Consider the following 23,154-nt stretch of genomic DNA (forward strand, 5'->3'; position numbering starts at 1 on the left):
AAAGATATTTTAATGCAAATCTATATACAACAAACTGCATAAAGTGTTGTTTCCCATCCCCTCCGTATTTTTGGTTTAACTAAGTGTTCTCCAAATCCAGCTCAGAAGTGTCCCCTAGTGGTAAGATTTTTTTTCCTTACTAAAGAAGCTGTAAAAAAGTCACAGTTGCTTCCAGCTTTTCAGAGCAATAGGGATTTCAAGTGATTTTAATGTAATGCTAACACTATTATAGCTCAGCCATGCAGAGATTCTGATCAATACTGGAGTGCTAGACAGTCTATTTCCTAGAGAATTCACCAAAAATATCTGCAGTGTGCCAGCTTTTCTTCAATATTGTTTTCATAAATTGTTAAACAAATCCAGAGAAATGTCTGAAAAAAGTGCAAGTATTAATGAGCAAATAAATGAGAAATAATTTGGCCTTCTGATAATTGCAGGAGCCAGCAAGAACAAAACTCAGTAGTCAGTTAAGATCCCGAGTCTGGACTACAGAGTTAGCAACTAGGAAAACCAGTCTCTACTAGACACTTAGAATTTGTCAATGAATTTTAAAAATAACTCATAAGACAATTTTGTAGTCATTTTGCACTCTAAGGTTGGTTTAAAAAAAAAAAAAAAAAAAAAAGCACTCTCTTAGGAGCAGAACGAGGAAAGCCTAGTTTCCTATAACTGTGTCTCATGGTTCAAGAGCAAAACTCCCCATCTTCTTCTTCGTGTCCCTTATACACACTTGCTATTACTCTTTCAGCATCTCCCATGCCATCTCTCCCTTTCTCAACAGGGCTAGCTAAACGTTTCTCAACGGTATAGGCAAAGCTTTTTTAACGATAAAATAAATTTCAAGGTAAGATGTCAATTTAGTGGCCCTATTTGATCCAAGCAAGCTCTTTCTATCTGAAAAAGAGCATGAAAAAACTGTCTATAGCCTCTGAGATAAGAGGACTCTTCCTGTTTCTAGGCAATGGCAGCCAGCACCAAGGCTCCAGTTAACAGCAGCGACTGTAAAATTCCAGAGGCATTACCTTCCCCTGATCTCCCCCTTCTCTTTTCATTTTTGGGGTGGGGATGGATGGGAGAGAGCGTTACGAGAGGAAGGAGCAACTTCAGTAGAGCACTGACGTTCTTTCTGCAACAGCAGCATGCTGCTTCCCTTGCCGTACTCCCATCACCTCTTTCAGCCACGGGGAAGAACGTAGGTGTCAGGCAGCACATCTAGCTATCTGCTACTGTAAATGTCATTGCTACACCCCACAAAATCACCTATTGTAGTTATACATAAAACTGGCATCACTCTGCCACATCTACCACTGTATCTCCAAGCTGGCTTACCTCCCCTCCCCTGTGATGCCCTTCTCCTTCCTTCACAACAATACTCGTAGAGCCTCACAGCTCCTGCCTCCTCACTAGCCGCTGGGCCTGCCAGCTGGGAAGGAAACAGGTCGGGTGTTTCCCTTCAAGCTATGTTTAGGCAGGCCAGGAATCCCACTAGTGTCTCTTTATTGCCAGGCAAGGCTGACAGAATGTCTTGGCATAGAACTAGCTATGAAAGCCGCATGCTGCCCTGGGCTGTAATTTGCAAAGTTTGCAGGAGAAACTCAGCATCTTTTAATCTTTTTTTCTCTTTGCCAAATTTGACTGGAACTCAAAGTTTAAAAGTTTTTCCTGAAGAACGGACAGACAAATCCGTAAGTCTCAGTTCCCAGGAAACTAGGCAAATAAAAGTACATAGAGTACTAGAAGGCTGAAAAGAAAGGAGGAAAATGTGCTAAAATACACAGTGCTTATTCCACCTCCATCTACTATGCTCCTGTAGGACAACAGCTTTTACAAAATTCCTATTCAGTGAGAAATTCAACAGCAAAAAGTCTCATAAAATATGCACCACTTCACTACGCATAAAAATATCATAAGTAGTTCTCAAGGAAGAAAAAGAGGAGAGATAGGAGCACACCCTTCACATAAGGCTTGTATGCTCACCCTGGAGCAGGTAAACAACTGTTATATTGACAGTGCAACTTTGTCATTTTCTGTTATATCACAGTCACTGTCACCAGGATAGATTTAGTCACAAGGACACAGCAGCAGACAGAAGTCTTTTGTACACCACTGTTCCTCTAATAGTTCATTTCATCAGTGATATTAGCAAAGTTTCACAAACTAAGTAAGATGACGAGGAAGGAAAGAGCAGAGTGCAAAGCAGCAGAAAGGACCTCCCATTCCCCTCTCTTAACCCAACATACATACAGAGAAGATTAAAAACAGTCCCACCAGCTTCCCCATAGGTAAATGTCTCAAGTAAGCTGAGGAACATGCTTTGGCTCCAAATCCTACATAACTTTTAGAACTACACATAATTAGAACTGCTGGAGGAAAACAAACAAACAAACAAACAAAAAACCCCACTGGTCTCCGGAGCAGCGTCCAAGAGAGAATTACTTGAGAGAAGGCGTTCACCTAAAACCTCTTTAAAACATTTGCTCTGTCCTCTAAAAATTTCTTGAAACAAAATTAACAAATATATTAAATTACAGCAACTGTCTCCTTCAACACCAATACGAAACAACGAAATCTTCCAGATTAAGAAGAACACTCTTAAAACAGGATTCAGTTTCAGGTGACATAAATGGGGTTTAGATATTAATTTTTATACACTAATTTAACCTGTACACAGGTTTATACATTAATTTAACCTGCATATAGGACTAAGGCAATCAGGATATAAACATCTGTTTTACCTGTTACTAAAAAGCCTATTAATGGCTAGTTTAAAAACCAGAAAAGGAAAAGCAGATGTAGTGGAAGCAGGAGACCATTATTGTCCATTCCCTCATACATACGTTATCCATGCCAAAAGCCTCAAGGGGCAAAACTTTTGACTGACACAATCGATTGAAGGACAGGACACTGTTCGTGCTTCTATCAGCTTTTATGAAAAAATCTGTTTTGAACTTCATGAAAATTAGTTAACATGCCATCTCCACATTGATACTATGGGTATTTCTACATCTTTTAATTTCACCCTTCAATAGCTCTTCAATTCACCCTTCGAAATCTCACTACTGAAAACAGTTGAACTGTGAAAGAGGTACCCAACATACTCTTTTTATCCTTTTCTCCCTGCTAACTAGAGGGATTTTAAGGAGTAGTATTGCCTATCGTGAAAATCTATTTTGCATCAATTTAAACAAAGATAGAAGCCACATCCATTATGTGACCTCTTTCGGTGAGGAAAGAAATGACGTTATGGTAATGAAAAAGGCATAGTTTTTACCAAAAAACAATACAAATCAATTAGCAACATGATCATACCAAGTGCATGCAAAAAAGGCAGCAAACCAGGCTCTACAGGCAGTTTCAATTCTGATGTCACTGGTCTTTAAGAAGTTATACAACTTTTGCCTTTTTGTCACCTAAAGGCTGTTTCCATAACCTGGTTTCCACCCACAGATTTCCTTCTCCCCTTTTCTGCCCATCCTCACTCATGCTGCAACCATCTTCAAGGGGAAGCACAGAAAACAGAAGCGTCTCTTCTCTCAGACATGCAGTCAAGTTACCACAGATTAAGAAACTGTCCTGTGCTTGGTGAACCACGTGAACTGACCGCACTCATTCTCTTAGATGTTTTTTGTGAAACAAAAAACACATTAGCCTAAAACTCTAAGCTATGCGAGAGCCCTCTCTCTAGCCTTTGAGTCCTCTCTCCCTATGCCCAGCACTATCATGGAGCTGGTGCCCCAAAATTGCTACTTAGCCTCAGCACTTCTGAGACTGGCCTTTTAACATGCCGAACCTGTAAAGAATCTGGCTGGCAAACTTCTTGCCTCCTGAGGCAGCCCTGAAGCAGGAGATGCAGAAGCTCACGTCTCTGCCAGGCTGGAGTTAGTTCTCAGCAGCATGGCCTCTGGCATCCCTCTGCCCAGCAGAGCTCTCACCTACACAAGGCAGAGATGGTCCCTGCGTACCTTCATTATCTTGAGCGCTGATGGAGCAGAAAGAAAAGGAACAGCTACTGGGAGCAGAAAGAAAAGGAACAGCTACTGGGAGCAGAAAGAAAAGGAACAGCTACTGGGAGCAGAAAGAAAAGGAACAGCTACTGACTGGGTAGTAACAACCCACTTGTGAGAGTCATTTCTTCCAAAGCCATCTGCTTCAGTAAGATCAGAATAGGGCAACCATTCTTAGACTCCTGATATGGATACAAATAGCTTTCAAATGAAAGACATTAACAGAGGTATACAGCCAAATTAAAATACTGTCAGAAGACTGAATTAGTTTTGATTTACAGTCAATAGACTCCCTTGGATTTACAAACTTTATTAGAAAAACAAAGTTAATTACTGGGGGGGGGGAGGGGGAGTGAAATACAAAACAAGACAAAAAAAAGCAAACCCACCCTTCTCCCCTCCCCAACACCTCAATAGCTTGCAAGCAAACAGGTAAATGTGACTAAAGTTATTACAGAAAAAAGTTAAACACATGGAGTAAAATTAAAAATATTTTTGAATTTATAGTACTTTCTCTTCTCAAATCTTAAGTTTTGCAGGTAAATTCTTCAGGAAACCACTTAAAAGACAAAAGCACACTAACCCCAAGAACTAAAACGGTTTGCCAAGTGTACTGCATTGCAGAAACCAGCCTAGTAAAAATACAGCTTTTAGCAGCAAAAAGAATACTACATATGGTATAGATTAAATCAGTTTCCCAAAAAGAACAAGCTATTCGAACAAATAGACATTTTTACTTTTACAGCTGCATCTACATTGCTGCGTCTACATTACAATTTTTTTTTTTTCCCTGAAGTAACTTCGCCATTTTCACTCCTCACCAAAAAACAAATGGGCACAGCTTTCAAGTACAGACAAAGATTTCTAACAACAATGCACCATTCACTTGAAATAATACTTGTAACATTAACTAAAGCAAAAAGATGTTAGACATTGAAACTTTATCAGTGATCAACAGAATCCTTTCAGAGCTCTCACTGTGTGCTCTCCATTAAATGTTTTTCTCAGCTCTCAGGTTATTCTTGAGCTATCAGCAGAAAAAAACGTTTTCTTTCTGGAATAAATACTTCCAAATGGCTCCCGCTTTTTGTCCTACAGGCTAAAAGGCAGGGATGATACTTGCACTTTAAGGATAACAGGAGAAAATAAGCAAGTCTCCTATTTTGTAGATTTCACATTTTTTTGTTCATTTTAAAGTACAAAAATTGAGTAACAATAAAATCAGTCTTTTAAAATGTAGCATAACTATCCATGATTTTAGCACTGGAATTTTCTAAAATACTCTGCAGTTTTGCAGTAAAATAAATAAATAAAACTTGAATTTCACGTTCTAAAACACACATTAACATGCATGGAAAAATTTCAGAAACAATTGTCTCAAAATGTACCCTTAAATCTATGTTCATTATAGTGTTAGCTGAGAGTTCAAATTTCCCATCCTCAAAGACAGATTTATTTTGGATAAAGTAACTTCATATTCTCCTTGCTGACATAATAGACTTGGAATTTACAAACAGTCCATGGCATCACAGAGCCAAAACTTAAAATTGCAGCTCAAGACACGTAAAATTGGTCTAAATGAATTCTGACTGCGCTATGGTGTACCTGGGTTATTCAAATACACAATGCTGTCTTTGCACTGTGCTATTCTTTTGAGCATGGTATTCCGCACCTTAAAGGGTGCCTTAAAAGAAAGTCTGGATTTTAAAATACATTTTCAATTGTACTTTTTCAATTATTCTTTCCGTCTCCAATAAACAAAGGTTAAAACCCCCAGCTCCAAACTTCTGCCAGTATGTTTGTATTGACTATTTATTATTCTGAAAGAACATACTGTTTAAAAGATGGTTACTAGCTGAGCCAAAGCAATGACGACTGTGATTACATTTCATCATTTGGCTACCACCCAAATGGAAGATATTGAAAATGTGACTCAGGCTAGTACAGCCTGATTTAGTAGTCAAGCTCAAGAAGCTTCAGATAGGCAAATGTGTGGGGCGTATTATACTTCCTAATAGGAAAGGGAAAACAAACAAACAAACAACAAAACAAAAAAAAAAACACACAAAAAAACCCCCACACTATTCTGACAAATCTCTCTCATTCTTCACGGAGTGAATTCTTGTTTTGAGTTTCTGTGAAACCTACAAAACGTTAGGCTGAAACTTACAGCAATAAAATACAATCCTAGCCTTTACGTCTGAAAAATTATCCTCTGAGATGGCAATGTGAAAGAGTAAACATTTGAGTGTTTAAAGGCAAAGCTGCAGAAAAATCAGATCTGTATGCTTGAAGCTGCCACTGAACATATGGGTGCCAGACAACAGGCACACAGCAATCACCATTTGTTTCAACACTTTGATTTCACCCAGCGACACAGTGATATGGAATTTTCTTTTTACAGCAATGTGCAAGTCTACAATTTGCTAAACTACTTTACATCAGACCAAGAAAAGGTGGGGGGGGGGGGTGGAAGAATGGGGAAGAAAAGTGCTGTATTTCAATATCAATATTTGTCTCTAAAATGACATTTAAAACCACATTAAACCTGCTCATGCAGATTTAACTAAACTTTTAACCAGCAAGTCACCTGCCTTTCATACTATGTTGCTCTTGGTTCAAACACTGACTTAATTGTTGTGGTAACAGTATATCAATATAATATAGATTTTCCACAATTAACTGAATTTTAAAGTGTTTGTATATCTGAAACAAGACATACTTGCGAGTCTCGCTGCTTAAGTCTTCTGATAAAGAGTTGCCTCAAGCGCTGTCATTTTTTAGGCCTATTACCTTATGCTCTATTTCCAAGACAGGAGATTAGGAATAAAATCTATGTGCACACTGTCATAGCAATCACTCAACACCAACTGCAGCCAGCACTAGCTGAGGATTAGACTAGCAGAATTTCACATAGTAAGAGCTAGACCTCTAACCAGATGGACATTATCATCCATTATTCAAATATTAGAACTTTTATTTGAATTTGAAACCATAATATTGCCAGAATTTCAATTCCAGACTGGTAGAGCCTGCAGATATATTAAGAAAAGACCAGCTGAATATTTAAAAAAACAAACAAACAAACAAACAAACTCTGAGATATGGGAATAAATCACAGGAATAAGATTTACTTGAAAGACTGCAACATGCAAAAATTGGATAAAGCATATTTTGCAGTTTGACATCTCAATCTGACACTTCAACTTTCTATTGGCAAGCAACCTAAACGTGTTTGCCCAGCATTGGTAACAACGTGATCTAGTTTCCACTGTTCAGAACCAGATATTCAACTGCTAAGAGTAAATGAGATTCACTGCTTATTTAGGACAGCCTCCAACTCATCCAATCTCCAACTTGGATACAGAACAGCTGGAAATTTCAGCCTCTGTTTTGGAACAGTATCAGCTGCATCAATCTAGTCTGCCTAAACCACAAAATGTTGAGTAATGTAGTAAATGTACTATTTTTTTTTTTTTTTTTAAAAAGCTTGACCATCCCATTCCTAATGTAATTTTCCTGAGTGATAAAATTTAACTGTGTAATTCTCAATGTAAGTACCTACTGTCAAGGTTTAAATATTTCTTCCCAAATCATCTACATTCCACCCTAAACCAAAATTTTATTTTCCATATGCCAAAGGCAGAAAGTGCATTACCAAGTTTGCAACTTCTCATATAAAATACTAAGCTCCATCTTTCCAAATTTCTTCTGCCCCCAAAGAAAAACATACTCTATTCAAATTTGATTATGCATAAAATAATCATACCTTTGCTCATTTCTTCATACAGACGGTACCTCTGAGTTTTCGATACACATATCAAACTTTAGAAAATTAGATAACATATCTGTGATCCTGGACCCTTAAACAAAAACAAAATTCAAGCCCTCTTTTCCCGAGAATTAGTTTCTTAAAGGAGCTGAAGAATTTGGTGCCCCAAATTCTGAAGTTATACTGATTTTCAGACAGCTAATGCTACTTCTGCTTATATTAAATCTGTGTAATAAGATTGTGACTTTAGTTTCTAGATCATATGGTTATATAATACCTTAAAACTTGAAAAATATTACCCCCCTCCAAATTCAAAAACCGCACAAGAGCTACGAAATTTACATTAAAAAAAAATACACCTTTCAAGACTTAGGGAGTAGACAGGAAGAACTGAAAGTTTTAGTATATAGTCAAATTTATACTAACTGGCATAATAGTTTTGATGGGATGATTAGTAGAAATGCAACAATGGGGAAAGACATATGCTGTTAGGGAGTTACAAGCAGAAATAAAATAAGAGATGCTATTTATTTATATAAAAAACTTGAATAAGTTTTATACAGTTTTAAAGTTGAACATGTTCTATATAATAGAGTTGAATAAACTGGACCAGAGGATCTCCAGAGGTCTCTTCCAAACCCCAGCTATTTTCTGATTCTTTCAGGTCCAGAAAGTAACAGGAAACAGGTCTGATGAAAGCAATAAAAGAGGAAAGGGGCTTGGGAAGAGAAACCAAGCAACACAGAACAGGGTACAGATTCACTGGAAACTGAAGTGTAGAGATCAGAAAAATGAAACTAAGCAAATTAGAACTTTTGAGTTTGGATAAAGAGTGACAGTAAAATTATGTCAAAAAGTTTATAGAATTTTCTTAATGGAGTAGAAAATGCAGAGCAAAATCAATTATTTCCCATAGCATAAGAGAGAGGAGACTGCAGTTCCTAAAAGGAATCAGATAAATCTGAGGATGTTATGTCTATCACTTGTTATTAAACATAATGGTACAGACCCAACCTCCAGCTTGGAAAGCCCATGAACTGCCAACTCTCAGAAACCACGTGAAGATCATTTACCATGCTTCCATTTTTTCCTAAATATCTACTACTGGTATTCAGCTAGCTTGATCATCAACTGACCCATTATGACATTTCTAATTCCAGAGAAGCATAAGAAAAAAAAATTAAATTTAATTTAAAAAATAAATCACTTGTGAACGGGAAGAATATTACTTGGTCTCTCTCTTGGAAGTGGAATATGCTATTCAACACATCCCAGTGACCAATATTGGACAAGTTTTTGATACAGCTGGTGACAAAGGAAAAGGGAAAAAAAAGTTTAAGAATACAAAAACTTGCAAGACCTTTTTTTCCGTCTCCATTTCCAGTGCTACTGATTCACTCTGATCTTAAATGACTAAGTATTTCTCAAATTAGTCATCTGTCAGTACTTTTCATGGTATTTCTTCCCCCCTCCCCCACTTTTCTAGAGAACGAACTCACGTAAAACTTAAGATACACAGAAAAAACAGTAACTTGTTAGGAAGCTTAACCACTACATATGCCTCACATTTCAATGTGCTCTCTCTTCACTGCTTTTACACACAAGTCATAGCTTCCTTTCACTCACTATTCTGGAAGCATTTCATGGCTACAGCATAAATCATTGAACGAATGACTGCATATGCAAGCACAGAAAAATTATAGTTTTAAAGTTTTATTGTTTCCCCACACTTTTAAAATCATTTTTGGTATAATCTTTAACTATACAATATGTATTACAATGATATATTTAATGGCCTGCAACCTGTAATATGCCACTAGAGGGCAAGTTTGGATAGAAATTAGCTAACTTTTTTTTATTCATAGTACGATACAGTTTGAAAACAGTAAGAGCACCGGAAAGATAAATAGGCATAAACTCCAAGAAGGAAGACTTTTATGTCAGTCAAAAAGTCTGAATGATTTTTTGTTTTGTTTTCATATCTGCCACACAAATAGATAACTTATTACTTTACTTCCCACAAACAGGAAACAACTTGTTTCAAGTGTTGTCACAGACGGCAGGCAGCCTTGGATTTAGCAACCATAAGAATCCAAGAAGGCTTCGAAGGTAAGCAGCAGACTTAGGAAAGCAGATTTTGACTTAATCAAGGAAATGTTAGTTAGGACCTCTTGGAAAGCAACCATGAAGGGGAAGGGTGCCTAGGAGATGTAACTGATTTGTAAAGAAAATTTATGAGAGCTCAGCTATGAATCATCCTGTTTTGCAGGAGGACCAGAAATTTCATCAGGCCTGTTTGGCTAAGTGGGGAGCCTTTCAATGAACCAACACACAGAAAAGGAACATACACCCAGTGGAAAAAAGGACAAGTAATGACAGAAGTATATAAAACCATTGTTTGGGTACCTACAGACAAAACTCCAGATGAGCTTTCACCTTCCTGAGTTAAAATTAGCAATGGATGTTAGGGGTAGCGAGAGGAGATTTCACAAATTTGCTCGTTTCAAAAAGCAGTTCAGGGAAAACACGGGTGCACTGACAGATTGGGAAGATAACCTAGTGACAGATAACGCAGAAAAAGCTGAAGCACTCGATGCCTTTTTCCATTGGTCCTCACAGGCAAAGCCTGTTCCCAGACGTCTGTGTGCATTGGCACAATCTGGGAAAGAAAGGGGAAGGAAACAGTGGGAGATCATCCCATTAGGGACTACTCAAGAGAAACGGAACGTATTCAGATCTACCAGGCAAGTGGGATTCATCCAAGCATTCTGAAAAAGAACTGGCTTAGGCAGTTACGAGGTCACTGTATGCGATCCACGAAAAACTACAGGGTTTGTAGGAGGTCCATAGCAGGTGGAAAAAAGACTGAAGTTATTCCTATCTTCTGAAGGAGAAGGGTGGATGGTGGGCGGGAAAAATCAAATACAAATATGGAACTAGGGAACTACAGGCCAGCCAGCACCATCCCAATCCCTGGAAATATCCTGAAGCCCATCCTCTGATAACCTTTTCTCAAAAACATGCATTAATTGATCAACTGCTGAACATCCAGCTGACAGCTGGTAACAGGCAGAGTACCCCAAGATGCAATACATGGCCCAAACTGCTCAATCTTCATCAACAACTTGAATGATAACAAAGCACACGCTTAGCAAATCTGCGGATGACCCTAAGTTAGGGGAATGACCAACATTAAGAATGGCAGATCTATCCAGAAGGACCTTCATAAGCTTGAGCAGCGAGCAAACAGAAATTCAGCAAATTCGAAGTTCTGCTCCTGGGGCAGACAGTCCTATTCAGTGAATTCTCATCGCAAATAATGTAAACTGCACACTGTGCTACATTAGGAAAAGTGCATCCAGCAGATCAAAGGAACCTTCTCAGTGCTGATGAAGCAGTATCTGCAATAGCGTGCTCAATCTCGGCCTCAGCTTCAAGAGGAACATGAAGAAATCAGACTGGATCCAGTAAAGGGCTACTAAGACTATGAGGGGCACAAAGAACATGACCAACAAGAAGAGGATGAGGGAGCTCGGCTAATTCAGTTTAACAAATAAGAAGGTAAGGATCAATCTAAGAGCGTCCTGTAACTACTGAAAGGAGAGCTAAAAGGATGACAGAGCCAAATGCTTTTCAGTAGTGCTAGATGATAATAATAGGCAGCATGACCACAAATTTCAGGTTCAGGCTAACGGAAGGAAAAAATAAGAAAATCACTAGAGTGGTACAGCAGCACTGGAACAGGTGGCACAGAGAGGCTGCAGCATCTGCATCCTCAGAGGTTTTCAGGATTAAACCACAGAAGGGGCAAAGGCTGACCTGATCTACTGCTGGCAACAAGTCAGCTTCAAGTAGAAGGCTGGCTAGAAGGATATCATCTAACTACATACTCTTCCCCATTCACTCTGGTCCTTCAGTTCTGGTCTGCCATTCCATTCACTCTAACTTGGATTCGATCTTTTGTTGCTGACATACAAAGAACTTTTCTACCTGCTTTAAAAATAAATTCTGTCTTTTAAATCAGTTCTCTCTGTAACTCATGACTCGTGTTCCGATATTGCAGAAGAATGCAAATAAACATTAAAACTCTCAACAGATACATGCAAAACATCTGAAAAGTGTAGAGCCCGTGCTTCCCCATTGCCAGATTCACTACTATTAGCAGGTAAAAGAATATTGACAGAGCAGGATGAAACTTTTTATTTATCACTAAAGTATGCATAAACCTCTCCAAATCAGAACATCACCACCAACATAAGAAACAATGTGTATCAAAACAAACACTGAATTGGTCTTGTAGGCTAAATTTCAACCAACCAAAAAGGAAGCAGAAGCCTTACCTCATCAGAAGACAGAAGATAAATAGGTGTTAACACAGGAATTTCACTTCGTTCACAACTCAGGCCAAGCGATATCAGGATCTCCTTCAGAAGTTCATATCTCTTAGTATTGCTCATCTTAAGTGAATTAAAATCATCTTGAGTTTGGATATCCATGGAGTTGATATCCAACTCCAGGTGCACCTGGCAGGGTACATGCAAAGGGAATGAAAAAAATTGCTTGTATTATACATTCTGGAGTGGCAGAGAGAAATAGGCGCAACAGCTCTAAAAACAGCTTTGTACTGAATATGGTTGTTTAAGTATCCAGTGTGGCTAGTGTGATTTAAAAGCAAATTTCTTATGTCTTTGTCATACCATATCCACAAGTAGGGCTTTATCATCCTAATAAACCATGGGAGGAGGCGTTCAGTATATTTTTAACTTCCTATTTGGGGATGACAATTGCCAGTACACTACAATTTTCTCTGAAATCCACACAAAATATTCTTTCGTAATAAAATGGTCTTTTCCTGGAGGACTTGGTCAAACTTTATGTATTTATTAACTTTAACTTCCCGTCCTGCAACCAATTGTATATTTGTTAGCACCCTAGAGACAACAGCAACACTGGTCAAACTGTAGCTTATACAAGAGCAGGATTACATTATCATTGGAAGAGCTTTATTCAGGAGTTGCACAAGATCAGCAGAACTCAGCCTGAGCAAGTGTCAAAAGAATTAAAGTTACTATCAGGGGAGCTAAAGAAATGTTGCTGTCTGAAAGTTAACTAAGAACCCTGAAACATCACTTTGCAGAGAATCACTTTTCAGGGCTGAAGCAGATGTGTGGAAGTACAATCAAAATGCAGAATAAAAATCTGGTCTAGAAGTCTTAATTTTTTTAAACAAACGTTCCAGGACATTTAAAAGCATTTGTACTCCACCACATGCACATACATTTCATGCAAAACCACAAGCTACTATTTGTGTGTGTTTGTGCAATTTTACATATTTCAATGATATTCTTCCATTTCAATATATGCTCTACTTTCATATTGAAAGTCAAGGAAAATTGCTGAAATGGGGAAGAAATGGAGGAGAACAGAAAAAAGGAAACAATTAGTCTGTGACAGAATATTTAATAGTCGAAGTTACTGTCAACCCTCTGAAGAGAAAATAATAAGGCTTTTCAAATTCAGACTGGAAGTCACTGAAAATTATAAAATGACACTCTAATCCTTTTAATCTGATTTTCTGAAGCTATACTGTAATGTCCTTTTTCTGGAGAAACCCACTGCAGTATTAAGTTTTACTACAGCAGAAGAGTCGATTTAAACGGTACAGTAAAGCTAGTTTTACCATGCAACTTGCAGAAATTGATAGCAACAGTATCTAATCAATTTTCTGGTACAAGTACACAGCACAGTGTGGTAGAACTGCTTACACAAAGCTATAAACATGTTATTCTGTATAACAGTTTGCAAAAAAAACAGCAGACTTGATCTGATAAATTGATAAGAGAGGAAAATATTAAATAACCTTCATGAATATTTCTGCTTCGTGTAATTGCTAGAAAAGTATATGCTACCAGACATGCAAGTAAACAAACTTTAGCAGTCCAGGTTCTTGAGAAAGTTCTCTTATAGCTAAAACACTGATAAAAACAGCTCTTAGCATCTTTTATAAAATTTGTTCTCTATTTATTTTCCAACGTTTAAGTAGGCAAGGAATATAATCTTGCTCTGCTTTTCTCAATGTGCTGCTTGAGAGCAAAGATACAAAGTAAAGTAAGTGAAAAATAGTGAAAAGTCATGTTAAAAAGAACACATTTACCTAAGCTCCTGTTGAGGCTAACTCAAAAAACATAAGTTACCTTCAGGGCCATTTTAAAAGTTTTACTAGGAAGTGGTACACAACTCTAGCTCTAGCAGCATCGACTACAGACCCCGTTAGATGAGTACTTCCAAGGTACCGATTTATTCTGTGAACTTAATGGTACTTTTTAACAGTCCATCTATCACCCAACACTTTAGCCAGGTATCTCTGAGTATTTAAGCTTCCTCACACATCATCCAGGAAGACAGAGTAACAACAATAACAGCAACAAAGCTTATGAACACTTGTACTTATCTGTTGGTTAATTTTTTTTTGCAGAGCTGTGTCTAACAGAAATCACAATACCGTAACGCTGGAGAAGTACCCAGTTGCTGGAATATCATCATTATTAAGTGGAATGAATAAGATTTTGAGTCATTCTTTCATGCATACATGCCCCTTCCACGCACACAATCTACTAAAGGTGCTCTGAGCTACATATTAGGTGCAGAATTTAGCTACATATAGCTACATATTAGGTGCAGGTTTACAACCTGAAGGAAGACTCAGAAGTAACAAGCAAGAGTTCTTAGCAGAACAGACAACAATCAAAAGTATATGTTACTGACTGAGAACATACCTGTCAACTTTTAGAAAAAATAAGGTAAATTTAAGTGTTAAGCGATTTAATTTTGATCAGAAATTAAAAAAAAAAGCAAGCTGATAAAGTTCCTTTTTAATTGCAGAACACCAAGAGCAATAACACGAACGTAACATCCATCTAGAACTCACCCCTAACTAAAACACTGCTAAAGAAAATGTCATTAAGCAGTTCGGTTTCACAGCACTAGGATATGAACAGAAAATAACTGACGGAAAGAGAACAATACTAGCAAAAAACTACCTGAACACCTAAATCAACAGTGGCATTTCAGTGCAGTCAGAGACTAATCTTTATTATATAGTTACTTGTTCAAGTATTAAATTGTACAACAGTTTTTCTAAGGGAGGCTGGAACTTTCTCAGTCACTACCCAGATTCCCAAAGGGGCTGGCTACCTTATTTCCAGTTTCTTGTATTATTTTACCTCCTCTTCTGACTTTCTTTCACCATGATTCTTATTTGTATAAGGAAGTCAATTTTTTATGTTGCCAATATAGGCTTTCCCCCTGAGTTCACCAACAATTCAGCCCTTCCAGCTCCCAGTTCCCAAAGTCTGTAAGTGCGCAGCTGTAACACTGAGCAACTCCTAGCAGGCAGAAAAGGCTAGTTCTGCTCTTGCAGATGCTCACTTACTATGCATCTCTGCTCTCTCTGCCACCCACTGTGACGCTGCAAGATCTACGTGCAGGTGCTACAAGGTGAAAACACAGAATTGGAGCAGCAGGGACAACGTCTCCCTCTTTAAGCTTCCTGAGGATCAAGTAAACACTGTTCTGCGTTCCTTGTATGTTCACCAGGACATCAAACATACACAAGTGATTCTTCTTTTTTTTCTTTTTCTTTTTTTTTAAAAGTGTATCACAGCATAGTGTAGCAATAAGCAAATTAATGCTTCCACATATACAGTACCTGAGAAAGAATGGCTTCTCCTCCACCGTCTCCATAAGGCAGATGAACAATAACTATATCTCTATCAGCATTATTTAAGCGACTCAATGGCCTTATTTTGCCCGTATTTTCCTTCATTACTTCTTCAAAAATGCAGCCACTGATCAAAATATCTAACTTAATTTCAGTGTTGTCCAGTTTAGAGACCACTAATTCATGAACAGTCTTCTTCAGCTTGTTCTTTCTCTTTATTTCAATACCATCAAATGTAAAAGAGGAAGAAAATCCTAAAATCTTCCCACCTTTAGATAAAAACTTCATAAACTGTTTGTGATTTTCCTCAGAAATAGGCTCCTCTGTGGCAATGACCAACAGCAGTGCGTTATCAATCCACGGAGCTTTCAGAACCTGCTCCTCACGCAGTTGGTAGATTGTGTAGCTGTCTGCATCAACGCATTCCTCGAGGACTGATTTTACCTGCTCAAATTCTGTTTTTGAAGTTTCAGAGCCAACATAAATCAAGATATTAGGGGGCTTTCCAGCAAGGTTTATTCTTTTTATTTCTCTTGCTATATGGTCATCATTCTTCTCTTCCAGTTTGCTACTGCAATCATCTGAAAGTTCAGGAATGTTTTCTGCAGAGGCAAATTTGACTGATTCGATGGTACTGTTTTCAAGTTGCAAACATTCATGACAGCTGGAAAGATGCAAGTGATGATGTTCTCCAGGACCTATCCCTCTGTCAGATAGACTACTGCATTCATCTTCATGCTTGCTTTCTTTCTCTAGCTTAGATTTCTCCTCTTCCAATTCTGGATCACCTGGACCTGCAGCTATTTCTAATCCTGATTTAACAGTAGTCCCAGAAGTAGCAGGAGGAGTTATTTCACTCATCTGTGTACTGCTTACTCTTTTTTTTTCTTTTACAGATGGTGCCACCTGCTCCAACTCCTTCAAAGCAGATTCCTGTAAATGGACAGCTGGAAGAGTTAAAGAAAAATAAAGAGGGGTTATAAAAATTATATCAAAAGAGCTATGATGAATATCATTACCCCAGCATGCCAGCTGGATTTAGGTTTATTTTCAGACTAAGTCACCTATAATAGTAAGAACTCACAAATTTGACACACTAAAAACCTTCCACTCCCAAGAATATAATAAATTTACACTCATAACACAAGCCATTTACTCCACTAATAAGTCTCTCTGTTTCAGAAATGTCTGGCTGAGAGAACAGCACTCAATATTTACAGGGAATGTTTAAGCATACATTCTAAAGTTCTTTGTGAACGGACGCATATTTGCACAAGAACAAAACACAACAGCTACTGTGTGCCAACCTGACTTAACAGAACAATGGTCTATGGACAGGAAAGTAAGGAAGCTATCTTACAGATGTATCACCTTGTCAGCTTAGGTGATTTTGCCTGTGCCTCTGTGACTGGCAAAGGACAAAAAGCGAGGGAAGTACCTATGGAAAAATATTGGTCTCTTAAGGAAGGCAGGGTGTAAAATTGCATGCTGCTATTTTGAAATAAACGATTAAAATGATGATACTGAGTAAGATGGAAACACTGATGCATGCTTTTTACATTACTGAAGGCATCAAAACAGAAGTTTGGCACAAGTAAGAAAAGGGAATGGAAAAGTCTGAACTGTCTCCAGCCTGCACAAAGGGAGATATACCTTTCCATAGCAAGCCACATGAGCTAAGAACCCCAGGGACAAATACCAACTGCTTAAAATAAATAAATAAATGTTAAGATAAAATATTTCTGGGAAGTCCAAATAAGACAAAGGGCAAAGATAATTACTGTTAGTGTAAGACTTAAAGAGCAAACTACGGAAGAGGCGAGAAAAATTATTCTTCATAGGATAAACTGTATTTTTCTACTTGCTGAACCACAGAAATATTTCAAATCAAAGCAAGCAATATTTGATTGAATCGTTCTCTACTCCCACAAGGGTAAACAAATATTTTATATGTCAAATACTTCTTCACAATTTCTCAGAGAAATTCAATGAGAAACTAGATTAACAAAACAGTCAGCTGGCACACAGTACACCAGATCCAAGTTCATTTACTTTCCTCACTTAAGAGCACTTGAATTCCTTTGAAACTATACGCCTTTCACCTAATTTGGAACAGAAATTTGAAGGAAAATTTTTCATATGCCAAGAAAATTCTTCAGCTACCTGCCTACATATCCATTAAGGGCATTTCACCAGCCTGTTCTTCTGGAGCAGCTTTAGCACACACATAGCACCTGAAACAAACTGAGCCAAAAAGCAATCTGCAGAGTGAACAACACTCCATGCCTTTTGGGACACTAGCTTCCATTTCCCGCTTGTGTGAATGTTTATTTTTGCAGAACACCATTAAGAGAAGATCGAGTTTTATCTTGGATAGCGTTGGAAGCACATTCCTCCTACCCTCCAACACCTTAGCTAGTTGTTCTTGCTTTAGCTCTAATTCTTTGGTTGTGCCAACGCACTATGATCCACACTTAAAAGCGGAGGGGGGAAAAGGAAAAAAAAAAAAAAAAAAGAGAGAGGAAAGGTCTGTGGGGGTGCAGAGGGGAGGGGCCCAAATCACTTTTTATTCTCAAGTGCCTCATGACTCAACATTTTAATTAGCACAACCAAGGAGGCACAACCTGGCAGGCAACAAACAAACTGGCACTGAAGAAAACGTAACGTGGATCTATCCCATGAGAGCCCACTACCGCACAACACCCTACAGGCTGCATATTATGGCACTCTTAAAACAGTGCAGGAAAAAAGATATTCAAATCTCATGAAGGTCTAGGAGCTGAACCTTGAGCTTCCCATAGCCAAGGCAATAATTATACTCAAGAACAGCGTTACAAGTGGAGCCCCTACACTATGTCCTTCGCCGGTTTTGTGGGATCGGCCATGAACTCTCTCCCCTCCTAGCCGACACTATTAAAAACAAAACTGCTAATAGTTTTGATTTAAATAAAATTACCTCCTAAACAAGTAAATCATCCGTCAAAAATTCAAAATTCAATGCGCAATGACACCACTCTCTTCCCTCTGATTATCCCTCTCCCTCTGTTCAGAAAGTACGTTAGCTTTTCCATCAGCGAGCTAACAGGTTAACGCAATCAAGTTAAACTCTGAGCAGTCATTCTCAAGCTGTTTAGCTTTGAAGATACTTTCATTTCATATCTGAAGATAGAACATTTGCCCAAAACTTTTCCTCATTTTTGCAAGTAGATCAGTTAATCTAATAGGCACAACTTAGACAAAGGATTTTTTTCTCTTCGTCTTTGTGATGTTCATACGCTTACGTACCTGCAAAAGGATAACTACCTTGGATATTGTGGGATCTCCCTATACTAAGGTGAATCAGTTAATATCATGGCATTAGCAGTGGCTATTGAGCCACAAAAAGGAAAAAAAATACATGTATTCCAAGACCTTTTGAACTACTTTTTCCTGTTACTTCTGATGTTGTATTTGTGACACACTCTCTAAAGAGAAATTCACTCAAGCAGTGGTCTAATTTGTCAAGGATCTCTGCACTTGGCAGTTTTAAGTCTAAAATATAGTAAGACAATAGAGTGATGAACTGCCTAGAACGACAACAGGAAGACAACACTGTACCAAAACAAAAGCATGTTTATTTGGGTAGATGTAAAGGTTTTATGCGCAATCCTAGAACAACCATAAAACAAAACACTTTCTGCCACTAAACATAATTTCTGAAGATACTTACAAACAATTTTGTGTGGCACCATTCCGTTATCCATTTGAAGCCTGTCTTCCATGAATGCTATTCCAAGGTTACTGAAGTTATCTATACTCGCTTCAGCAATTAATTTATAAGGCTCACCAGGTTTATAGGCCAAAGGTGAACAATAGTCTGACCACTTCACAACCTAAGAATAAAACATAGGCACGTTTTTCAGACTGAAAACGTTACCAAAAAGATCAAAAATATCAGCAGTATTACGAATCTGCATGATGCATTCACACAAGAAAAAAAAAAAAAAACAAAAAAATACACACACACACAGAAAACAAAACTTACACATAGGCAGAGCCAATACAGGGACATTAACAAACCAAAATAGCAAAACTAGCTTCTGTCCCGAGAGAAGTAAACAAAGCAACATCTAAATTGAGTGTTGAAAGGGAAATGGGAGTACAAGCACTTCTTTCCCAAAGATCAAGGTCATAAAAGCTTCAAGTAAAACATACAAAATCACATGAAAGCATTAACGATGCTCAGAAGTAAAATCTTTTTTTGCTTTTTATTTCTGAGACATGGCTTTCAACATATATTATTAGAAGAATACTGATACAAACAACAAAAGTAAATTAGCAGAGTTTTAAAAAAATACACACTGACTAACTTAATCTGATAGAAGTATTAACTAAAAACATAGAAGATTCAAGTTACTTATCTACGTCAAAAATTATATTCCCCAGGAAAGCAGAAAAAGAATCAAACTGACACACCTGGATTTTCCCTTCAGAGAAGGTTTGTTAAACCCAAACTAAACCACCATGGTGTCTTGAAGAACAAATTGCAAGTTCAATTATAAAAGCCACAACAAGACAAAAGGAAGATCTGAATGCTAGACATTAATTACTACAAACCTGTCTGCATATTCACAGATGGAAAGGAGCACTTAAAAACATTGTTTTATTACCACAGCCTTTGTCCTCTATAAGATACACAATATAATTGTTCCCCTGTGAAGGTGTTTTTAGAGCCAATGAAGCATCATCTGTTTCCATGACCTAAGAAAAAGTTAGCCTTCCTCATACAACATGTTCTAAATACAGGGAAACACAGTGCAATTTCCATACAGCAACTCCAATGCTTTGATGCCATCGTCACCAAACTACGTGCACGAAGTTCAGCCTTTTATCACTACTACAAGATACAACTATCTTCTGGAAGACAGCTGTACCGGACCATCAGCCAGGCGACCATGGGTACTGTCACTGTGGAAGTCTGTGACCCACGTCAGCCAGAATGACCTCAGCTGACTTGAGACGTCCTGGACAGCACCACTGCTTTCCTGGTGGAAGAAACTCACACCTGTGCTTAGACTACTGATCCATTACAGCTGTGGGTGTTTGTAAGGTCCACAGTCAGAATGATAAGGTATAATACTCTGAGGGCCTGCTGCTTACTGTTGGCAAATAACAATCACAAGTAGCAGACATGGCAAGCACATTTACGATACAGGATTCTGGCTTCCTCCTCTTACATCAACCTGACCATCTATTCCTGCAGCAGTGTATTAACATCCACAGCATAAGGAACTGAACTACAGTGTTAGTAATGACACTCTACTCTGATAGTGTTGTGTTTCTGAGGATAGACCCAAAACCAAATACATCTTCACTCTCAAATCTTACCAGCTGCATGTAGAACACATGCTTTGGCAGCTCAAGTTTCACTGATGTTGCTTACCGAAGGAGTCAAAAATGCCTCCTTACAGGCCAAAACACTTCTTCTGTTCCCCCTTCCCCACCCCGATTCTTTTGTTATATGGGGACAACCATATGACGGCCATTCTCTCTGGCGGGAGGTAATGGACTTGCTCTGTATTTAGATGTACTCTCCTACCCAGCTAACAAGCACAGGCAGATAACACCCATGTGACACCTGGAAATTGCAGAGAGGAAGTATCGATGCTCTAAGCTTTTATTTAATGGCATCAAAAAAGATTAGATATGCTATCAAGTGAAATGTAGTCACTGCTGTCTAGTGCAAACAAAGTGAATACACAAAAGAAGCCTCACAAAATAAGGCAACTGCCAAGACATATGACCTGGAATCCATCTCACGCAACACCCCAAGGACCATCTGCTTCACAACAGAATCAAAATCCTGAATATTTCCAAACAACTGAAGCTTTCCTACTAGGACTAGGAGCCTTCATCAAAAATTTGTCAGAATGCAGAATGAAAGGGCAGCTCTCAAAGAGATGAAAAATTACTTTCACTCTTTTTTTCTGAGACCAGCTCAGTTTCAAAGAAAGCGAAGGTCACAATCACCGATAGCTCTACAAAGAATAGCTTTTCTACCTAGAAATCAGCTCAGGTCAAAAGAACTGTCTGTTTCTACACTGTCTATGCTGACATCTGGCTGCCAGAGTTAGCTGAGAATTAAAGGCATTTCTCCAGAAGATTCACGTACACAGAAGAACAACGGACAAAAAAAACCAAAACAAAACAGCAGTCCTTTTCCCCTTCAATTCTGTCTTTAGTGTGGACTATCGCCTTTGAGCTTGATAAATCAAATTCACTATCAATGCCTGTAGAAGAATGCAGGCACTTCCCATTCTAAAGGGAACCCTAAGCCAACAAGACAAGTAAAAACTCCACTAAAGAACAAAATCCTAAGAACAGCAAACCAAACTGGAACCCACATGCTGCTCCTGTGGACCCCTCTGCTGTCAGAAAACCTCCATTAGCCTTCCGCCTCTGGGTTGGCCCAGTACTCCCCAGGTGCACCCTGAGACAATGTAGAGAGCATAACAACAGATATCCTCTCTAGTTCTATCTCCCAGAAGCAGGGCCCATCTGGATGGATTCCACAGTTCTATGTGAAAAGCAACAAAAGCATCTATAAACCAGCTAACGCGGCCACTCCTTGTGTACTGCAAGGAAATATGATGCCAGCTAGGTCCAGAGTCAGAAAACTTAAGCAGAAAAGATCTCAGGGCTCTCAACAGACTCCCAGTGCCTTCAGTACTCACAAGCCTTCTGATCTTTGTGGAGACAATGAATTTGCCTGATGCAGCGCTTTGAATTGACATCCCTCCTCTACAGGGGAAACACCACGTTTCAAAAGCATCCCCTGTTCCTGAGCCAGAGGCCTATGTGGAAGGTGAAGGTACTAAAAATTGGATTCCAGATGTAAATCTGGAATTGTGCCCATTCCCAATCTGTCCTTCTGAGCTCACCTTCAAAATTGGGCAAGTCTATTCACCAGTCGCTCTTCTCTGCTTCTCAGGCAACGCTCATTGTACTCCAACAGAAGACTCCCAGTTTATCGCTCAGAACAGGTTGCCTGAAAAATGCAGGCTCCTCACCAAGGGGAGCTGAAACCACCTGTAGATGTGACAGGCTTCCCTTACTCCAGAGGGGAGCTAGAAACCTGATGCCAAAAAGAAGGATGACACATAGCCCTGTGGGATGCTAAGCAGTGATCCTGCAGGAAGATACCTTATCTGTCTCCTCCAGATGGTGATCCTAGCTTGTGGCACAGCCAGTTTAATGAAGGGCTCTGTGGATGTTATGGTACCCCAGTGAGCAGGCCAGATATTTTACTGCTGCATGCCCAGAGGTATCCTAGTATGCATGTCTTCCCATTGCTCCTCTTTCTGCTAGGTAATGAAGTCCATCCTGTTTTCTCCACTAAGGATAGCATACCATGCAGACAACAACTAACTGCCTGAGGAAGGAGCTCAGGCAAACTGTACCACGTACAAGATTTTTCCTCTCTCCAGAAGTTTTATCTTTTGCTTTGTGTCACTACTTTTCTCCCCCTTCATACCTGTATCCAAGCTAAGATACCTAGGCAGCAGACACTCCTCACGTGAGGAAACAGTGTATGAAGAGCAAAGACCAGGGAAGACAAAAACATTATCTCAAGTTCACAGTAAGTTTTGATAGGGTCCGGACACTGCTATTTATGCATG

At 38.7% G+C, this 23,154-nt stretch overlaps 1 protein-coding gene across 3 annotated transcripts in view; it reads right to left on the reverse strand.

Annotated features, from left to right (window-relative positions):
- Positions 1-23,154, reverse strand: part of HLCS (holocarboxylase synthetase) — a 138,509-nt gene that overhangs the window by 109,633 nt on the left and 5,722 nt on the right. For all 3 annotated transcript variants that reach the window (XM_068913666.1, XM_068913676.1, XM_068913686.1), the window contains exons 3-5: positions 19,206-19,368; positions 15,485-16,443; positions 12,117-12,299 (exon numbers count right to left, since the gene is read on the reverse strand). In XM_068913666.1, coding sequence (XP_068769767.1) covers positions 12,117-12,299; positions 15,485-16,443; positions 19,206-19,368 — 1,305 coding nt within the window. The remainder of the gene's footprint in view (positions 1-12,116; positions 12,300-15,484; positions 16,444-19,205; positions 19,369-23,154) is intronic.

This window comes from Struthio camelus, chromosome 1 (genome assembly GCF_040807025.1).
Source record: "Struthio camelus isolate bStrCam1 chromosome 1, bStrCam1.hap1, whole genome shotgun sequence".
Classification (NCBI taxonomy): Eukaryota; Metazoa; Chordata; class Aves; order Struthioniformes; family Struthionidae; genus Struthio; species Struthio camelus.